Here is a 16,461-nt window from a genome sequence, read left to right as displayed (position 1 = left end):
GTTTTTTTTCCGTGAAAGCATGACCCAAAAAAATTGCTACCGTCATGATACAATAATTAATACATAATAAGGCTTTGTATTGACTATTTACTGAATAACAGAATATAATAGTATTTCACTTTTAAATTAATTTGAACTTCGGTGATTTAAATTAATTATTACTAAAAACTTAGAAATTAACGGATGAATTAAGTCTAGTTACCAAAAAAATATGACATACTGTACTCAATTATGAATTAAAATACTAAAAAAATGGGTGAACTAACGTACATCTTACATAGGTATGCTATTGGACCACAGAAAACAAAGAATCCATGAATCTTGTATCTAAAAATATGTACGCACATTATATGGCGAAAACATTTGGACTGAGTTACAACTTAAAACAATGTTCGGACAAGTTCTATAATGAAATGTCACTAATACTAAATTCGTGGTTTTAGGTATATAACGCTTTAATCACTTTGCTAGGGCTTTACGAATTGACAAACGTATTCCTAATATTGACTACATATTCCTATATATTTCTAAAATACTAGAAGAGAGAATTTCAAGTAAAATGAATACTAAAGTTGTGTTAGATAATTTTGCTCCAATGGATAAGGTTGTTGCGCACAGTACATATTTTGAAGTTGCAAATGTTGAGCAGTTCGAGCTTGTAATGCAGAATTATCAAAGCACGCCTATACATACCTAGGTATGAAGTCATAATATAATACAAAGTCTATTCATATATATTGACTATGTATAAAATTACCAACTTCCAAATTCCAGATTTTTAGAAAGGATTATGTATACTAAGTTTAACTGCTTTTTGGCAATTAATAGTTATGTATGTACAACTAAGGAAAATACATGTACTTTGTAGAAACACTTTGTCGAACGTTTTGATTTATTTTGAATTGCTAAGTTTTCCAATAAGAAAGTTTGTTGTTCTTTTGTTCATGCAAAATTATTTAGTGTTCGTATATCGTGATCTACCTACCCAAGTCATATTTCCATCTGTTCACAGAATCGGAAGAAATGACGGGGTAAACGTGGTAGTTGGAGAAGGGTTGTACTTTCATTATAAATCCATTTTTTATTTAGAATAATATTATAATGAAATTAACATAGGAATGCAATAGATGAGGTGGAATAAATTCTACAACTCTAATGAAGATAAAAAAATAATTTCAAATAATGAAAGTAGGCATACTCAAATCGAAAATTCAAGGCTACACCTGTGAGCGTATATATATATTTATTTTCTTCTTCAATTAGTGTGTGTATGTGTATGTGTGTGTGTGTTTGTGTGTAAAATTGCGTTAAACTACCTCGAGAAAGTTTGGCGAAATATGGCAAAATAAAGTAGATATATTCAATAATTACGTTGAAGATAGTAATGCTTAGTGTATAGAACATTCCTATTCTGTGATTCGCAAGTTTGAGTGGCATAACATATGGAAAAAATGTGAGTCATATTATGTACATATATCACTATGCACATTAACGATTGCAATATTATTCACTGGCATAAGTTAACAAGCATTTGTTTATCTTCTGGAGTCTTACGAAAAAATAATTTCCATAATTTGTCAAGACAGGGCCAAATCCGATACGGTGAATTCGAAAAATTGAATATGTAATGCACAAGTCCAACACCCTTAAATGTCGTCAAATAAACCTCTTGGAGGAGGTCCAACACGATTACTATTCGTAGTATAAGTGGTTAGATTATCGGAACTCAAATCGTGGTAAATCTCCGCTTGGTATCCATGATCATAATGGTTACTCGGTGTGTAGCGATCACTTTCACCAACATAATAGTCTGTAGACTCAACATCGCGCAAAAGCCCAGCTCTTGCAGACTCTGTAGACTCATCTCGTCGCAAAGGTCTCACTGTTAGGATAATTTTTTACATTTAATTTGAGAAGAAAATCACGCTACATGTCGTGGTGAACAACATGGTCAAATGCTAGGTGTAATTGCTAATAGTTTCATGAGTGAACATAAACTAGTTATGAAACAGAAAAATTTCAGTGTTTATTCTAAAAATTAACGTCAAATACTCAGTCTTTTTGGTTTCATAAAGTTCTGAATGATAAAGTTCAGATTTATGCAAGCAGCCAATACAAATAATATCAAAATCTACGAAAGCAAAGTTCAAGTATAAAAATCAAGCAATCCTGTCATGCATTAACTTAGAATACATTCATTATTTATAGAAATAAAGGAACAGCGAAATAATTATAATAGTAAAATGCAGTTTAATGTTTAAATTCAACATTTATTGAGCCACGTATGTACAATACCATTCCTTTCAAGGTCAAGTATCAACTTTAATTAGGCTGCTAAATGATCAAATATATCGATAGAAATAAATAAATAATTTTAATACTTTCACATAATTCTGTGTTGGGAATACTTTGATTTTATAAATTTCATAAGTAGATTATCTGAAATTAATTGGAAGTATTCATATTTCAAATATAAATAGAAAGAAAATGTTCCAATAGAATCGATTATGATAATTTGAACATTGTGGAAAATGCAATGCATCTATTAGGTTTTCAAGAATTGACCAATGTGATTTCAAATACTAAGCAGCAGAAGTTAATCACCTAACTAAAAAATAAGTTTCACCTTTCACTGTAAGTGTCAGGGAACTCATTCATACCAAAAAGAAGATGAAATATATTTTTGTGTTTTACAACAAGCATTATTTAAAAGCGGAATTCTTACATGCAGTAAACAATACGGTAATGCATACACCTAAAACTGATAGAATACTAAGCAGAATCCGTTTTATAGGCCAGGAAACTAAATCTTGGTTCTAGACAACTTCGTACATACCAGTATCAGTACTTTGTCTAGCTGTTCTATAACGAGATGCAGTTCCTAAATTATTGAACCTTTCTTGAAACTCACGTCTACGACTCATCGAGTCCTCGGTGCGCTGGCGCTTACGTCGCTCTGGAAAAATATTAATTAATAAATAATATTGAGTCATTTTCAGCCATTCCAGCCAAATTCAGTCATTTGACCAAAAATCATGTCATTGTCAGAGTAGTATTTGGGACACTTGCTCTCAATTGCCATTGTAAGCTGGATCAAATGATATTATTTCGTCTTTACATACCTCGTTTGATCAGTTCACGACCTTCTTCAACGAGATCAGTTGTTAACTCATCATCGCCAAGGAATTGTTGAAACCCAAGCATCGAGAGTAATCTACTTCCAAGACTAAAGTACGTTGCCAAACAGAAGGCTAATATTGCCATTGGAAAGTACACGTTGAAACCATCTGAGATAATCGATATAACATCCATGTGACCCATTACCTATCAATAAATATGAAAATATACTATTCAGTACAGGAACTGAATCAGTAGAGAAATTATACAGATTTCAATTTACAAAGCAGAAGATATACCTGCGTGTAATGTGTTTCCAAAATATGCGTTGTAATGATGTGTGAGTCCATGTGAATTAGACCCAAGAAATTGAGACACATCGGTGGCGTAAGCCGACAGAGCATCATCCCACTGAATATTAAACTGTACTCATTTGTTTGATGATGTGGAGCCAGATAGTACAAATTTAATACACGAATCTTTAGTACAGTCGAATAAGCACAATAGCAAAGGTAGGCTATAATTAAGGTCGACAGAATCTGTAATTAGCAATGGTAATTATATACTTTTGAGAAATTGTTTTTTAAAAGTATTGAATAATACGATCAAATTGATATTATTTAATTACCTCAATTGTAAAATAATCATATTCAACTTTTGCCAAATTCACAAATTGCGCAAACAAAGATAGAACTGGCGATTTATTGAAAAATGTTACTTCTGACCAGACAACAGCAACAGATAGAGCTCCAGCAGCAAAGGCAGCGAGCTTTTGAGCGTAACTTTTGATTACACATTTCCAATACCATTCTGTAGCAAAAGCATAATATTTTGATGAATAAACTAATTCTATTTATTGATGACACAACGGTTTTCATAGATTTTATTGAATAATAAAATTAATTGTCACTTGAATTATCAGCCCTAGAATAATGACCATAATGTACAAAATATGACATTTTTTGAACAGGCAATTGCACATACCAACAGTAGGGTTGTAAACGAATCGCAGCGGTAATGGACGGACAACGGGGAATGTTGACTTGAATCTTCTGTCATGGCTAGCTTGATTCTTGGCAATATCCTCCAGATGAAATATTTTTTCGATTAAAATTCCCCATTGTGTTTCCGTTCGTTGTAGAGTTTGTAGAGATTTAATAGTCTAGAAATACACCGATGTGCGAGTAATAATTAGCAGAGGTGAAAAACAATTGATTTGAATAACATATACAGAATACATAATACATGGTTTAACTCATTGTCAGTAAGCCAAATTTATAAGGCTTAATAAAGAATTATGTACAACATACATGTTTATGGAGACGGATGAGAGCTTTTTCTGAAGGTGAATCAGTAGGAGTGTCGTCAGGTAATTGCCTTCTATTCATTCTATCTTTTAATTCAGCAGGCACTTTTTGAAATATAGTTTCCAAATTACGATGGAATGGATGACCAACTCCAATAGCTACCGATGCTGCTTGTAAGGCCTAGAAAAGTGAGCAAAATATTACAAATTTGCTAGCCAGAAAATGAAATAACATAGGCATTGAGCAGAACAATAAAATTGCTAACTCTTAATGACTATTATAGATTGATACCTCAAGAACATCATCCACTGTTTCTTCAGCTTCACATTTATCCAGGCTAAGCTTAGCTGCTTTAAAATAGCTATAATGTAAGGTGTACCCAGGTTTGCTGGCATTCCATAATCCACGGGGTACTTCGACAAGAGCGTAACCCAATAATAGTACAAGGAGAAATAAGCCCCAAGTGTTTGAGGCAGATGATGCTATAGCTTTCAATTTTTGACTGTAACAAAATTTGTAATTTTTATTCATTTCTATTTATTTCATTTGTAAAGTTTGAAAAAAAATCGAAATCCTAATTTTTTGGCATAATAGCGCACATCTTATATTTACCAATACCCAGAGAGTAACGGACAGTTTACAATTGATGGGTTATAACATCTTTATTTGAATTAATTAATAAGTCGCAAAGAAATTCATAAATTATTTACATTCATATTAGAGATGTTTATTTGTATTAAGGATACATTGATTATCCCTCAATAATAATAACTGCAATATGAAGGTATAATACAATCAATCAATCATTGAATAATACATCTAGTAAAATATTAATTTCATCCAGAAAATACAGGGATAAGCCTAAAAGGAGCTTGATAATCACTCGTATCCTCTTTGGAGACGTCGAATCTTCTTTCGTTGTAGCTGCCAGAAGTTCTCCAGCTAGTCATTCTTTCATTTCCCGACCAATCTGCGTCACTACCCCAGGATGCATCTCTTCGCTTTCTTTCAGATTTTTCATTTACAGCGTCACCAATAGCTTGAGTTTCCTGTATTCTGTACATGTTCCTGTCCGATTCGATATCTGATGGATTCTTGAAAACATCTGAATTTTGTAAACTTCTCTTAGCTAATACAATGGCAGGATCTAGGAGATCATGTATAAATAATTCTTCATCGTCGATCTCTTTTTCTAATGTCGATTCAGTCGTGGAGGAGCTCGGAGTACTTGCTTTACTTGTGGTTGCAGTTTCTTGTTTTGTTGTCAAGTTTGAGAAATCTTTTTCATTATTTGACGAAACCTGTGTACGGGATAAGTTTTTAATTGTATGTGAATCAGTGATGGTAGAATTCTGTTTTTTAAAACTTCCTGGATGCTTCAAAGATTTAAAGTCACTGGAACTCATTTCGTTAGAAGAATTATGCTGTGCACTGCTATACGAACTTTCTTCGGCAACTAAAAATTCCGATCCACCTGTGGAATTGTTGGCTTGATTTCCACTGCTTTCCAGATCCGGTGTAGATTCTTCTTTTTCTTCATCCTGTATGTCATCTGGTATAGGGTTTGAAGTTAATGAGTAATCTTGAGGGACTGTAGAAGAAAGTGTTTCACTTTCGTCATTAGATAAAGCTGATGTGGTTCTGAGACTCTGGTTGCCATCGATAGTCTCAAATACTTCATTTTGTGGAGCATCTGTATTTGATACACTGCTCGATTCAAATTCACCATTTTCGTTAGATTCGTTAGATTCGTTAGATTCGTTAGATTCGTCAGATTCGTTGGAATCGTCAGATTCGTTGGAATCGTCAGATTCATCAGATTCATCAGATTCGTCAGACTCGTCGAGTTCATCGGAATCGTTGGCTTCATCAGACTCGTCGGATTCATCAGATTCACTAGATTTATCAGACTGAATAGATTTATTAGACTTATGTTGCTCAACTAATGGAATCACCAGTATTTCCAAATCCGTAGATCCTTCTTCTATTTCACCTAGAATAACACTTTCAGTTGTTTCTGATGATGCAAATGACGAAGGAAGTGATGTAAACAAACTTGGATTAATTTCAGAATTATTAGAAGAGTTCTTCGAGGTAATATCAGTAGTTGGAAAAATCTTCATTGAAGAAGTAAAATCTTTTTCAGAAATGAGCATGACATCAACTGCATCTTCATTACTCATAGTATAAACAGATAGCGGCGTATTTGTGGTTTGATAATTCCCATTGAATGATTTCTCAGTTTTTACTTCATCATCACTAGAAGTTGTTGGTTCAGCAGAAGAATGGACAGCGACAGATTCTGCTTTTGGCGAAATTTTTGAGTTCTTGTTATTGACGGTCAAGGTTTCTGATATCGCCGACATATTGTTAAGTTGTTGAATCGATTCTATATTAATTTTTGGCGTGGTAGAAACCTTCTGATAATTCACATCGTTTACAGAATCTATTGGAATCACAGATAGTATTTCCTCCGTTGATGCATCCTTGCTTGAATCCAATGGTTTTTGTTCAGAACACGAGAATGTAAAGAAAATGAGGAATATCAAGATTTTCATTTCACAAAGAAAAATATAACTTGAAGATGAAATTTATAAGATTGGTATGTTCGCAAGCGAATTCTACTTCGTAGTGGCAGATTATTATCGACGAACGCGTGTCATATAGGCCCAATGACATCAGCGCGAATAGTGTTAATGGATGTACAAATTGTGCTAACCGTTACTTAGCATTGAAAATACTATGGAAACGATTTGATAGCAATAACCGTATACGGCCAACCATTTTTGAGAGTCACTTCTCTGAACTCACAAGTTTGTATAATGAGATAGAAAAAATCTCAATTTAGTTAAGTGAATAGCTAGAAATATGTTTGCAAATTGTTGCTCGTGTATTTTAAGTTACGGGTTTTGCATACACATTTCAAGGATGTATTTTTTAGACTCAGCAGATACACCCAGTTATCTTCAAAAAATTTTCCATTGAATCTTCTTTTTAAATCAATACAAATACCTGTGCTGACTGATGGCTTACAAACACTCGTATTTGCAGAGTTAGTCATGCATCATCAACAAGAAGATTCCGTTTGTTTGAATGATTTGCATTAAACATGGATTCTCAACATTATTGAATATAAAAATACTTTATTTCTTTATATTCAAAGTCATATTTGCACAACGAATTATATTTCATATTGAAACTCTACTGTCGGAGTGACTTTATGAAACGAAGGTAATGAACTCACCCATCAAGATCCAAGCCAGGTTTCAATGCAATGTATATCAACAATATACCGCAGATAAATAGATAACTTCCATAATAAATAGCGTTGTCAATCAATGCAGATTTTAACTTTCCTCTGACAGTAAAATCTCCTGCCTTGATGTAGGATTGCATCAGTGGAAGAATCAGCCATGTCAAACATTGAGAAGTCCAGTACACAACCCTCCACAAGTTTGGATAAACATTGTCAGGCACGTTAGACCATGGCTCTCGACACAACGGAGGTGCAATTGTCACATTTCCACCGAAGGCGGTTGCAGTCAGGTTATTTTGCTCACAGCATTGTCTGTAAACTGTCTGGTGGACAAGTAAACACATGAAACCAGGCCAATTTGCAAGAGAAAATTTACCACTTGTAAAGTGAATTTCGAAAAATTCGTAGTAAATTATTGCAAGCATGAAGAATCAACTTACTGACGAAACGTCCAGCGGCAGTACAAATATAATTAATAGAGAAAAGTACCAAGCGATGAGAACAGCTATGGTAACGATGATGTGATGTCTGTACACGTTTCCATATCTATAGAGTAATGTTGCTGCTAAGCAGAAGGCAAATATCACCTCGGACAAAAGCAGCCTAAGGCTCATTTTTGTGCCAGTTTGATTTTCAATGCGCAAAAAAATCAGTTTGGTAAAATGTATACAGGTACTTGGAACTTAGTATCACACTTAATTTGATTCTAGTTTTCTTGGGTTTTCGATATCTGACTGTTTTCCATTTCTTTAATTTTAAGCTCAGCCTCTTTTTGCATATTCTCTAGCTTTTCAAGCGTTATTGACTTCAGCGGCATCAATTTTGGCTTGCAAAGAATGTAATCGGATATTTCTTGATCGTAGATTATACCCTGCTGAGGTATTACCACGTTGATTTGGTCGACATCATTATTTCGTTCGGATTCTGACATTTTTTATTGAAACTTGACAAGTCTGAAAAATAATAACAAACAAATTATTTCCCAATATCTAGCCAAATCCATTACTGCACACATCAGGAATAAATGGGAAGATTTAAGCTTTTGAACGTTTAAGGCTAGGTGCAAAATCTCAGACAAAAAGGAAATCTTACAGAAAAGACAGTCATATTTCTCAAGACGATAGGAACGCTAAAAAAAAGGCAGAGGATAGATTGGCAGGGTTGTGAGGTATAGGAAATGTGGAAAAACCTTGTGCATCATTTACAAATACACAGAATATCATGATACTCTGATAATGAAGGTGAGAAAATTAAAAACTGAATGGAATGTACAACGAACAGTTGAATCTTGTACAATTCTGAGAACTTTGATTATTCAGTACTGGAATACGTTGTTCAATAGTGCAAAACTCTATCAAGACTTATCTAGGCCTTATTACAGATTGAAGAATAACTGTGAGAGTAATTGACATTGAGAAATGTGATGGTAACTTATTTTTAGACTAGGAAATGGCATACAAAAGGGATAAGAAATTCTGCAGTGAATCGAAGTATCGCATCTTGTATTATCAAATCGACCATTGATAATTTTGAGAAAAAATTGCAACTACCAAGATTACATGATTCCAGCTATTCTTTGATTAATGATAGGTTAGGAGTGTGGAAAGTTATTCATAAGTAGAGAAATTGAAGTCTATAAAGTAGATTGGTGAAACTGATACATCTAAAAAAATTCCAAGTTCACGACTTGAGCGAAATGTGATTGGAGCGTGTGAACGAATTAAAATACGGCTAGATAACAGACGAAAATGTAAACGGCAGGGAATTTCTTGCATGAACAATATGTTAATAAAAATCAGGAAAAAGCTGGAAACATAGGGTGTGAAGGAAATGAATTTACAAAAGTGTGTACGCTAGATTGCGTGGACGACTGATTTTAAGTACACTTGTGCTACTTTCATTTCAATAAAACGATAGCGAGAACGCTTAGAAAGCAGCGTGTGTCAAACGTCAAACACTTGTATTACGTATATTTCTGTGCATTAAAACACGGTTGTTACTTATTTCAGGTTATATCATAACCTACAATGTAGATTATCCTGTTCTGCTAGCTCACTTGTACGAGTAACAAATTAAACATTACCATTGTCTTTCCAATTGTTACATGTACTTAAAACAAAACTTTTGCTCTACCGACGACCTGTTTCACTGCTTCGTGACGTAGATCAAATCTTATATTGACGTTCGCACGCGCACGCGTCTCGAACAGATGATTATTCGATTGGTCTCAAAGATTTAGCGCGAAATTTAACATCATCGGATTTTTGCTGTTCGGCACGGTATGAACATAAACACTGTACATTAGTGGTGTATGGATATTTTTTGTGTTCTAACTTCAATTATTCTACTGACATTTAGCTACATAAAAATAACAGATATTGAATATCTTAGATACTTGACAAACGACTTAAACTTAACGATAACCTTCGCAAGTCTTTGTACTGGAGATGTAATATACTTGTTTAACTAGGACTAGAATATCAAGTGGTTGCACTTTAATCAATAGGACTAGCATTTCGTAGTGAAGATTATTCCGCAGAACATTCGCAGTCTTCTTTGATCTCTTCTACGCATAGCTAATTATGGGATGAATGAATGAAATGAAACAAAAGAGATACAATCTTTACATCACATTTATCTTGTGTATAATAATAACAACTAAGGTACTAGAAATTGTGTAATTTCATTTTTTATATCGGGGAATCTTTAAATCCACGACTAGCATAGTCACTGGGTTTCGTACGATCTGAGACTTGAGGGTACCCTGGGTCTCCAGGTAGTACAGGTTTTCTAGAATGAATTACTCTCCAGCCACCTTTGCGCATCCAGGTCTACGACAAAATAAAAACAATAGATATTGATTTACAAATCAATCCTCTTCTTATCCATTGTTGTTTATAATTCTGAGGATCACAGGTATTACATTGGACAATTTTTTAGTTAATTTTTAACGGTTTATTTTATTACTGTACAAAGTTTCGGCCCTGTCAGGACTTTTTGAGGTACTCAATAAATCGATCATTGAAATGCAAATATAAGTCATAGGGAAATTTCATCTTTTACTTCCAATGATTGACTTATTAAGTGCTTGAAAAAGTCCTAAGACGGACGAAACATTCTACAACAATAAAATAAATCATTAAATAATAACTAAAAATTGTGCAATATAACACCTGTAATCCTCAGAATTAATTAATAGATATTTTATTAGTTTGTTGAGGTGGTTAAAGTAAAATGCTTTGAAAAAAAAAAATAGAACATCTGAGATAGAATGTCTATAGAGTAAAAAAATCTCATCTTCTGAGGGTCTCTAAGTTTTCACAAGACTTACTTATGGATTGTATTCCAAGGGAAATATACTTACATTTTGATTATATTTGAAATAGTAATATGTGGCATATGTGAAGAAAACTCCCATGATAATTTTTCCAGTCATAAAACGTACTCTCAGTGCCCATGTGGAACCCTGAAAACAGTGACAAGATATCAGTTAGTACGAAATGTTCAAGTAAAGTGGTTGAGAACAAGCATCTTTGATGTGAATGACTCAATTCGTACCAACGGTTTGACAAGCATATCCTCGAATTTGTCGAGAGGTGCTCTATAAAATCTTCTTATCGGGTTCAAATTTTGTCTGAACACTTGAGCGTCGCTTATGACCGGCTCATCATGGTGCAAGATTTGATCTTTTAGATACTGATTTCTCCATGCTCTTTCCTCGTCAGTCATACCAATCAGACGTTCGTGTTCACGTGCCATACGCCTCGCAATACCGAACGGCTTCACACCACCAGTATCTGACGACGCCATGTTGACAGGTTGCAAAGAATTGACCCTGTATCTATAACAAAGACGTATCTTAGAGACGAGTCTCGGACGCTATGTAAAAAAATATTTTACAAAAACAATTATCCAAAAAATGACAACACTAAGTACATATTCTGCTGTTGACATCCTGCTTCAACAGTTAGTACATCTGCTGAACTTAACCTCTCATGCGTTTCTCTTCTACTTGAAGGTTTGCTTTTAAAAGTACTGAAAATTTTGAATATTTTTGTACTGAAGGCAACGCGGTGTTGCTCGTTGCGTGATAATGAACGAGATTAATGACATTTCGTTTTGTTAGCAATGGATATGACAAAATCTGATCCTCTCAGTGGGAACCTCCAGGCATTAGCTAAACCGTTTATGTAATTATAGAGAATTGTGTTGTGACTGAAGATGGTAAATGGGGTGTGAAGGAATAGTGAAATGTGTAGCGTAAAATGTTTTCACAGTCTACATTAAATGCAAGAATAGTACTATTATACATTGAAAGCCAACCTTATTCACTGTCGCAGGGACACAAATAGGTTATACGGGTATGTCGTTACGTCATCAGCAGCTGGACGTTCCAGAGTCTATAGCTAGACGTATCTATCAGGCTACGGAACAGAACCGAGTAAATTTTAAAAGTAATATTTGAATATCTCGAGCCGGCCGAAGATAGAAGTAGACTTGCGGAAAATAAGTATACATCGCAAAATAATTGACTTGGACAATATTTCAATCCGACCAAGAACAAACGATTAAATTTAAAATAATGCAGGCTTTGGATTCTCTTAAAACAAACATCGGCGGTTGACTGAAGATTTTCGCGCTATTTCAAGTTGACAACAGTTACTTTACCGTGATAATTGATTCTATTTAGAACTATGCTGTGTAGAATAAGCAAGAGAAGCTCGATTTTCCGAAAACCGTAGGATTCCGTCAAAAAGTTAAGTAATTTATGTGTTTTTATGTTACTATTATGCGATGATCGTCTCTATTATTCATTATCATTTCATGGTCAAATCGCCCGACCGATATAGTAGTATCCTGTAGTGCAGCTGATCTAATAAAGCAGACAATCCTCAAATGCTAATCACAGGTCTCTACATTACCGGCTGGAGGGTACTGTAAAGAGTGTTAGTTCGATGCATCTCTACTACGCGCGTTACCATCGAAGATGTGGTATGTACAGAAGATTTCGTGACATATAAATAGGGACGTACTCCAGAATCCCATGAGAACCCCCACCACACCTTCATATCACCACCTACACACGTATAGTTGTACAATGGTGGTGGACCAATGCTTAAATTCGTTGGATAGGATTGGGTAAAATGAGAATGCGATGCCTGTGTATACATACAAATATCGACAGTCGAACCTTTGACCCTCTAAATCTTAGATGTATATGTTTATTTGACAATAATTTAGACGTACCCCAATGCTAGGCGTTCTTAACTCTTTGTTTGCTTGTTTTTTTTAAATGTAATTTTCATTATACCTAGCCCAGCGTCAATTATTATAACATCGTTTATTTGAAAAAGGTACATCTCGTTGATTATTACTGTATTTACTCTTTTGATCAGTTCTGAATAGATCTGTAACAGTCTAACTAGCCACATAAAGTTCAATTTACTGATTACCAGACCTTTGGCAACCTTTATGATCCTAGTCGAGCGTTACTATTTACATTGAGACTAGATTGCAAATTCAAAACTGCATAAAGGAAAGTGACAGTTTATTAGACTAAACCATTCCGCAATTGAAAATGTAGTTACAATATTAAATTCTCTGTCAGTTCTATTACTGGTTTTAATCCAGTGCCAAAATTGCCACATGTGTGTGAGAATGAACTCAAATTATCAGGATTTTCGAAATCTTATCTTACTTTTGATTGTCGATTCTTGTCAAGTTATTACAGAAATTCTTGAATCTTCTGCACCACAATGGAAAGGAATTCTGATGCCAGCTCGTCTCTAAGGACCCTGAAAACCATGATGGCTATGCATGGAGAATCTCCCAAGGAAGCTCATTTTTGTACTTTAGACAATTTGAGCGAGGCTCTTTCTACCCTTTCAGAGGTGAGAACTTACGTTCATTAGACGCAGCAGTTGATTCAGTTTGATAACATAAACTTATCCTCAGCTCAGCATCGGCCTATTATGTAAAGTTTTCCTTGTGCGGTTGGAGATGATCAAGATAAAATTGGAAGTAGTAACATCCAGATTATATTGATGATCAAAGACCTTTTGGAATTGTTCACAAGTTTTTTTTCAATTACTCAATTTTGTTTGTTGCACACAATTAGTTGTTCGAAGTACTATTGGATTGGCAATACTTTGAGAAAGTTAATCTTGTTTAGGAACTCGAGTCGTTTGGTCTCCTTCCAACTGTGTTGAGCATCGACGATTCTCAGTCCATGGAATCATTAAAGTCTACTTGCGTCAAACTCATAAACGCATCATGGGGCTTAGTTCATAAACATAGGATGCTTATCAGGGTGAATGACCAAGCCAGTGATGTGCAACACAGAACAGCGAGTGATAATTCTAGTCTCATTGTAAGTTGAAGCTGTTCTTACATCTTGAGTTTTCTTTGCAATTGCATGTTATAACAATTTTTGGTTTTAAACATGCAGCATTGACTGGATATAGGTGAGTGATAGTGGTTATCAAACTGCGTTTATTGAAATTTGCATACAAAGTTCGAAGATTCAATTGGAATTCAAATTTTATCCCATGTAGATAAGGGCACTTTTTAGTAGATCAATGTTAAAGACTTGTTGTTCAGACTTTCAGTCACCATCCTACTTTACAAATTTTGCGGTCTTCTGGAGTACAATTTATTGTAACTCGAAGTAAACGCATCATAATTATCATTAATATTATTAATTTTTTGCATGATATGACATTGCTGAAAAATGGATTCGGAACAAACATAAATTCTAAAATTTCTCCTTTCGAGATAGAAATACTTGCGTTCTCCAATAACGTACTACCAGAAATATTGTCTTTCTTTAGAATCACGTTAAGCGTCTGAAAGAGGATTTGGAAAAGAAGCTGCATCTTTTAAGTGAATCTCAGGAAAGGGAAAGACGGCTGAAAGTTAAATGTGAATCCTTGTCTCGTGAATTCAAACACGAGAAGGACGAGGTAATATTACAGACAGACATAGCTTATCTAGATATAGCTTATCTTATAGCTTATCAGCGGGCTAACTTATCTGCATTAAATACTCTTCTATTTGTACCCAGGTAGTGAAAATGAGGAAACAGTTGCAGTCCAAGGATATTCAGCATGCCCATGAAGTGAAACGCTTACAACAAAGTGGCCACAAACTGCGAGATCAGCTGCAGAAATCCGTTGGTATGTATTTAAATGTTTCGGGACTCTTACTCTGCAAAGCTGTCGACATTTTAGCATCTGTTTCAAATCTGTCCAAACATGCGGAAGACGTTACAGGGATAAAGATGGCAACTGGTCTCAAAATAGATCTCAAAATGTCGTATCTAGTTAATTCCCAACTATTTTTAATACCTGAAATTGTTTGAAGTTGAAACGAGTAGATATAGTAAAAGTTTTGCAACTCCTACTTTAATTGTTAATACGTTTACAGGAATGTATGTCCCGAGGGACAAAGCATCTCAAAATATGAAAGAAGAACACGAGCGTCAGTTGAATATGTACAAGCAGACGATTTGCCGTTTACAAGAAAACAACAGCCAACTTTTGTTGGAAAATAATGATTTGAGAGATGCGTTGAGCCTCCACTCCGAAGCAATCAATCTACAAGCTGAGGCGTCAGGAATTTGGAACGATGCAGACATCTAGAGCTTCATCGTGGTACGTAGAACCAGTTTACTTTTTGTGGAAAACCATTTCCTTTCTTTTAGGTTTCTTTATCAACATTATCTGTGGTACTTTTTGCCGAAAACTATTTCCTACAAAGATATGGAAATAAAATAAAACCGTTTCCTGATAGCACAATTTTATTGAAAAAATGTCCTTCTATATGTAGGTTATATTATTACAGTTGTGAAATAAAAATAACTAACCTAGGGTTTCTAAACAATTCTCAGCCCATGGTGTAACCTTAAGAAAATGTTGTTTCTATGGATAATTCCATATATGGATATAAAGTATGTCTGAATTTTTCATTGTGAAATCGGTTTTTTAAATTCAATTGCGTGGTGATCATTCTCAAAATCTACTGCTATGCAATATCTCAATTTCAGTATATTAAAGTATGAATATGATGAAAATAAATTAGCCACACTAGTGGAATTGCTTACTCAATTTAATAAAGATTGATACTCTGCTTGGGTGGGTTATAAACCTTTTATAAGGATGTGAAAATGTGCTATATGTTGACGTAGGTGTTTCATTGTTTTTAAATATTTACCAATTAGCTTTCTAAATGTGTAGGATATCAGGAAAAACATACTTATTGAATTATGCATAACTTATAAAAATTGTGATGAAAATATGGTTGACTAGGCTAAAAATGTAAATAATAATTACTATAGACTGATAACGAACAGTCTGGAATATAAGCGGTAGACGTAGGTAGAAAACATAATCATCATTTTTTCCCTAGCAAGACAAATACCTAATCAAATTTCAAGGAAACTTTTCAAAGAACTTAAAATGAAAATGAAAAGTAAAGATGAAAAAAGCCAATAGATTTGTGCTAAATGCTACCAAGCAAGTATCATGTCATTAAATGCTTATACAAATTATGGAAACGATAGAAATGGAAAGTAAAGATCGTTACTGAGTTTGAAAGTTTAATGCAACATTATAAATTGCGATAAATTTTTAAAATTTCAATTGAAAGTATCGAAAACTGAAGCGCAAATTCCGTATATGAAAAAAATAAAACACCCAGAGAATAACGAAGTAAAAAATTATTAGCGAAATTGAACCCAGATGTTTTCTCAAAAGTCGTTCTTGCCTTGAAACTTTTTTTTTA

General features: G+C 34.2%; 4 protein-coding genes across 9 annotated transcripts in view; 1 reads left to right on the top strand and 3 right to left on the bottom strand.

The window, feature by feature from the left end:
• Positions 1-907: 907 nt before the first annotated feature.
• Positions 908-8,425, bottom strand: LOC124409320 (LMBR1 domain-containing protein 2 homolog). Of its 2 annotated transcripts, none has more exons than XM_046886865.1 (10): positions 8,121-8,425; positions 7,669-8,003; positions 4,716-4,926; positions 4,428-4,604; positions 4,102-4,279; positions 3,746-3,927; positions 3,417-3,656; positions 3,123-3,324; positions 2,837-2,956; positions 908-1,882 (listed from the first exon to the last, which is right to left on the bottom strand). In XM_046886865.1, the coding sequence occupies exons 1-10, from the start codon at positions 8,292-8,294 to the stop codon at positions 1,647-1,649; spliced, it is 2,055 nt and encodes a 684-aa protein (XP_046742821.1). In that variant the 5' UTR covers positions 8,295-8,425; the 3' UTR covers positions 908-1,646. The 2 variants fall into 2 exon arrangements, with proteins under 2 accessions (XP_046742821.1, XP_046742822.1); XM_046886866.1 differs by having other exon boundaries at positions 2,912-2,956.
• Positions 5,205-7,205, bottom strand: LOC124409322 (dentin sialophosphoprotein-like). 2 transcript variants are annotated; one of them, XM_046886869.1, is made up of 2 exons: positions 6,269-7,205; positions 5,205-6,232 (listed from the first exon to the last, which is right to left on the bottom strand). In XM_046886869.1, exons 1-2 carry the CDS (start codon positions 6,980-6,982, stop codon positions 5,261-5,263), a joined length of 1,686 nt encoding a protein of 561 aa, XP_046742825.1. In that variant the 5' UTR covers positions 6,983-7,205; the 3' UTR covers positions 5,205-5,260. The 2 variants fall into 2 exon arrangements, with proteins under 2 accessions (XP_046742825.1, XP_046742824.1); XM_046886868.1 differs by having other exon boundaries at positions 5,205-7,205.
• A 1,870-nt stretch (positions 8,426-10,295) lies between the features above and the next one.
• Positions 10,296-12,154, bottom strand: LOC124409326. Of its 3 annotated transcripts, none has more exons than XM_046886874.1 (4): positions 12,004-12,154; positions 11,239-11,521; positions 11,045-11,146; positions 10,296-10,511 (listed from the first exon to the last, which is right to left on the bottom strand). In XM_046886874.1, the coding sequence occupies exons 2-4, from the start codon at positions 11,488-11,490 to the stop codon at positions 10,371-10,373; spliced, it is 495 nt and encodes a 164-aa protein (XP_046742830.1). In that variant the 5' UTR covers positions 11,491-11,521; positions 12,004-12,154; the 3' UTR covers positions 10,296-10,370. The 3 variants fall into 3 exon arrangements, with proteins under 3 accessions (XP_046742830.1, XP_046742831.1, XP_046742832.1); XM_046886875.1 differs by lacking the exon at positions 12,004-12,154 and adding an exon at positions 11,610-11,902; XM_046886876.1 differs by lacking the exon at positions 12,004-12,154 and adding an exon at positions 11,617-11,902.
• Positions 12,155-12,791: 637 nt separating this feature from the next.
• The window catches only part of LOC124409325 (afadin- and alpha-actinin-binding protein-like), a 54,454-nt gene continuing 50,784 nt past the window's right edge, over positions 12,792-16,461 (top strand). The window contains exons 1-6 of one of the 2 annotated variants that reach the window (XM_046886872.1): positions 12,792-13,034; positions 13,412-13,571; positions 13,853-14,050; positions 14,511-14,642; positions 14,744-14,855; positions 15,106-15,332. In XM_046886872.1, coding sequence (XP_046742828.1) covers positions 13,437-13,571; positions 13,853-14,050; positions 14,511-14,642; positions 14,744-14,855; positions 15,106-15,320 — 792 coding nt within the window. In that variant the 5' untranslated portion in view covers positions 12,792-13,034; positions 13,412-13,436 and the 3' untranslated portion in view covers positions 15,321-15,332. Of the gene's footprint in view, positions 13,035-13,402; positions 13,572-13,852; positions 14,051-14,510; positions 14,643-14,743; positions 14,856-15,105; positions 15,333-16,461 lie in introns of both variants that reach the window. The other variant, XM_046886873.1, reaches the window with a different exon arrangement.

This window comes from Diprion similis, chromosome 8, assembly GCF_021155765.1.
Source record: "Diprion similis isolate iyDipSimi1 chromosome 8, iyDipSimi1.1, whole genome shotgun sequence".
NCBI classification, from domain to species: Eukaryota; Metazoa; Arthropoda; class Insecta; order Hymenoptera; family Diprionidae; genus Diprion; species Diprion similis.
The sequence above is the reverse complement of the archived record's forward strand: the minus strand, read 5'-3'. Positions and strand labels throughout refer to the sequence as shown.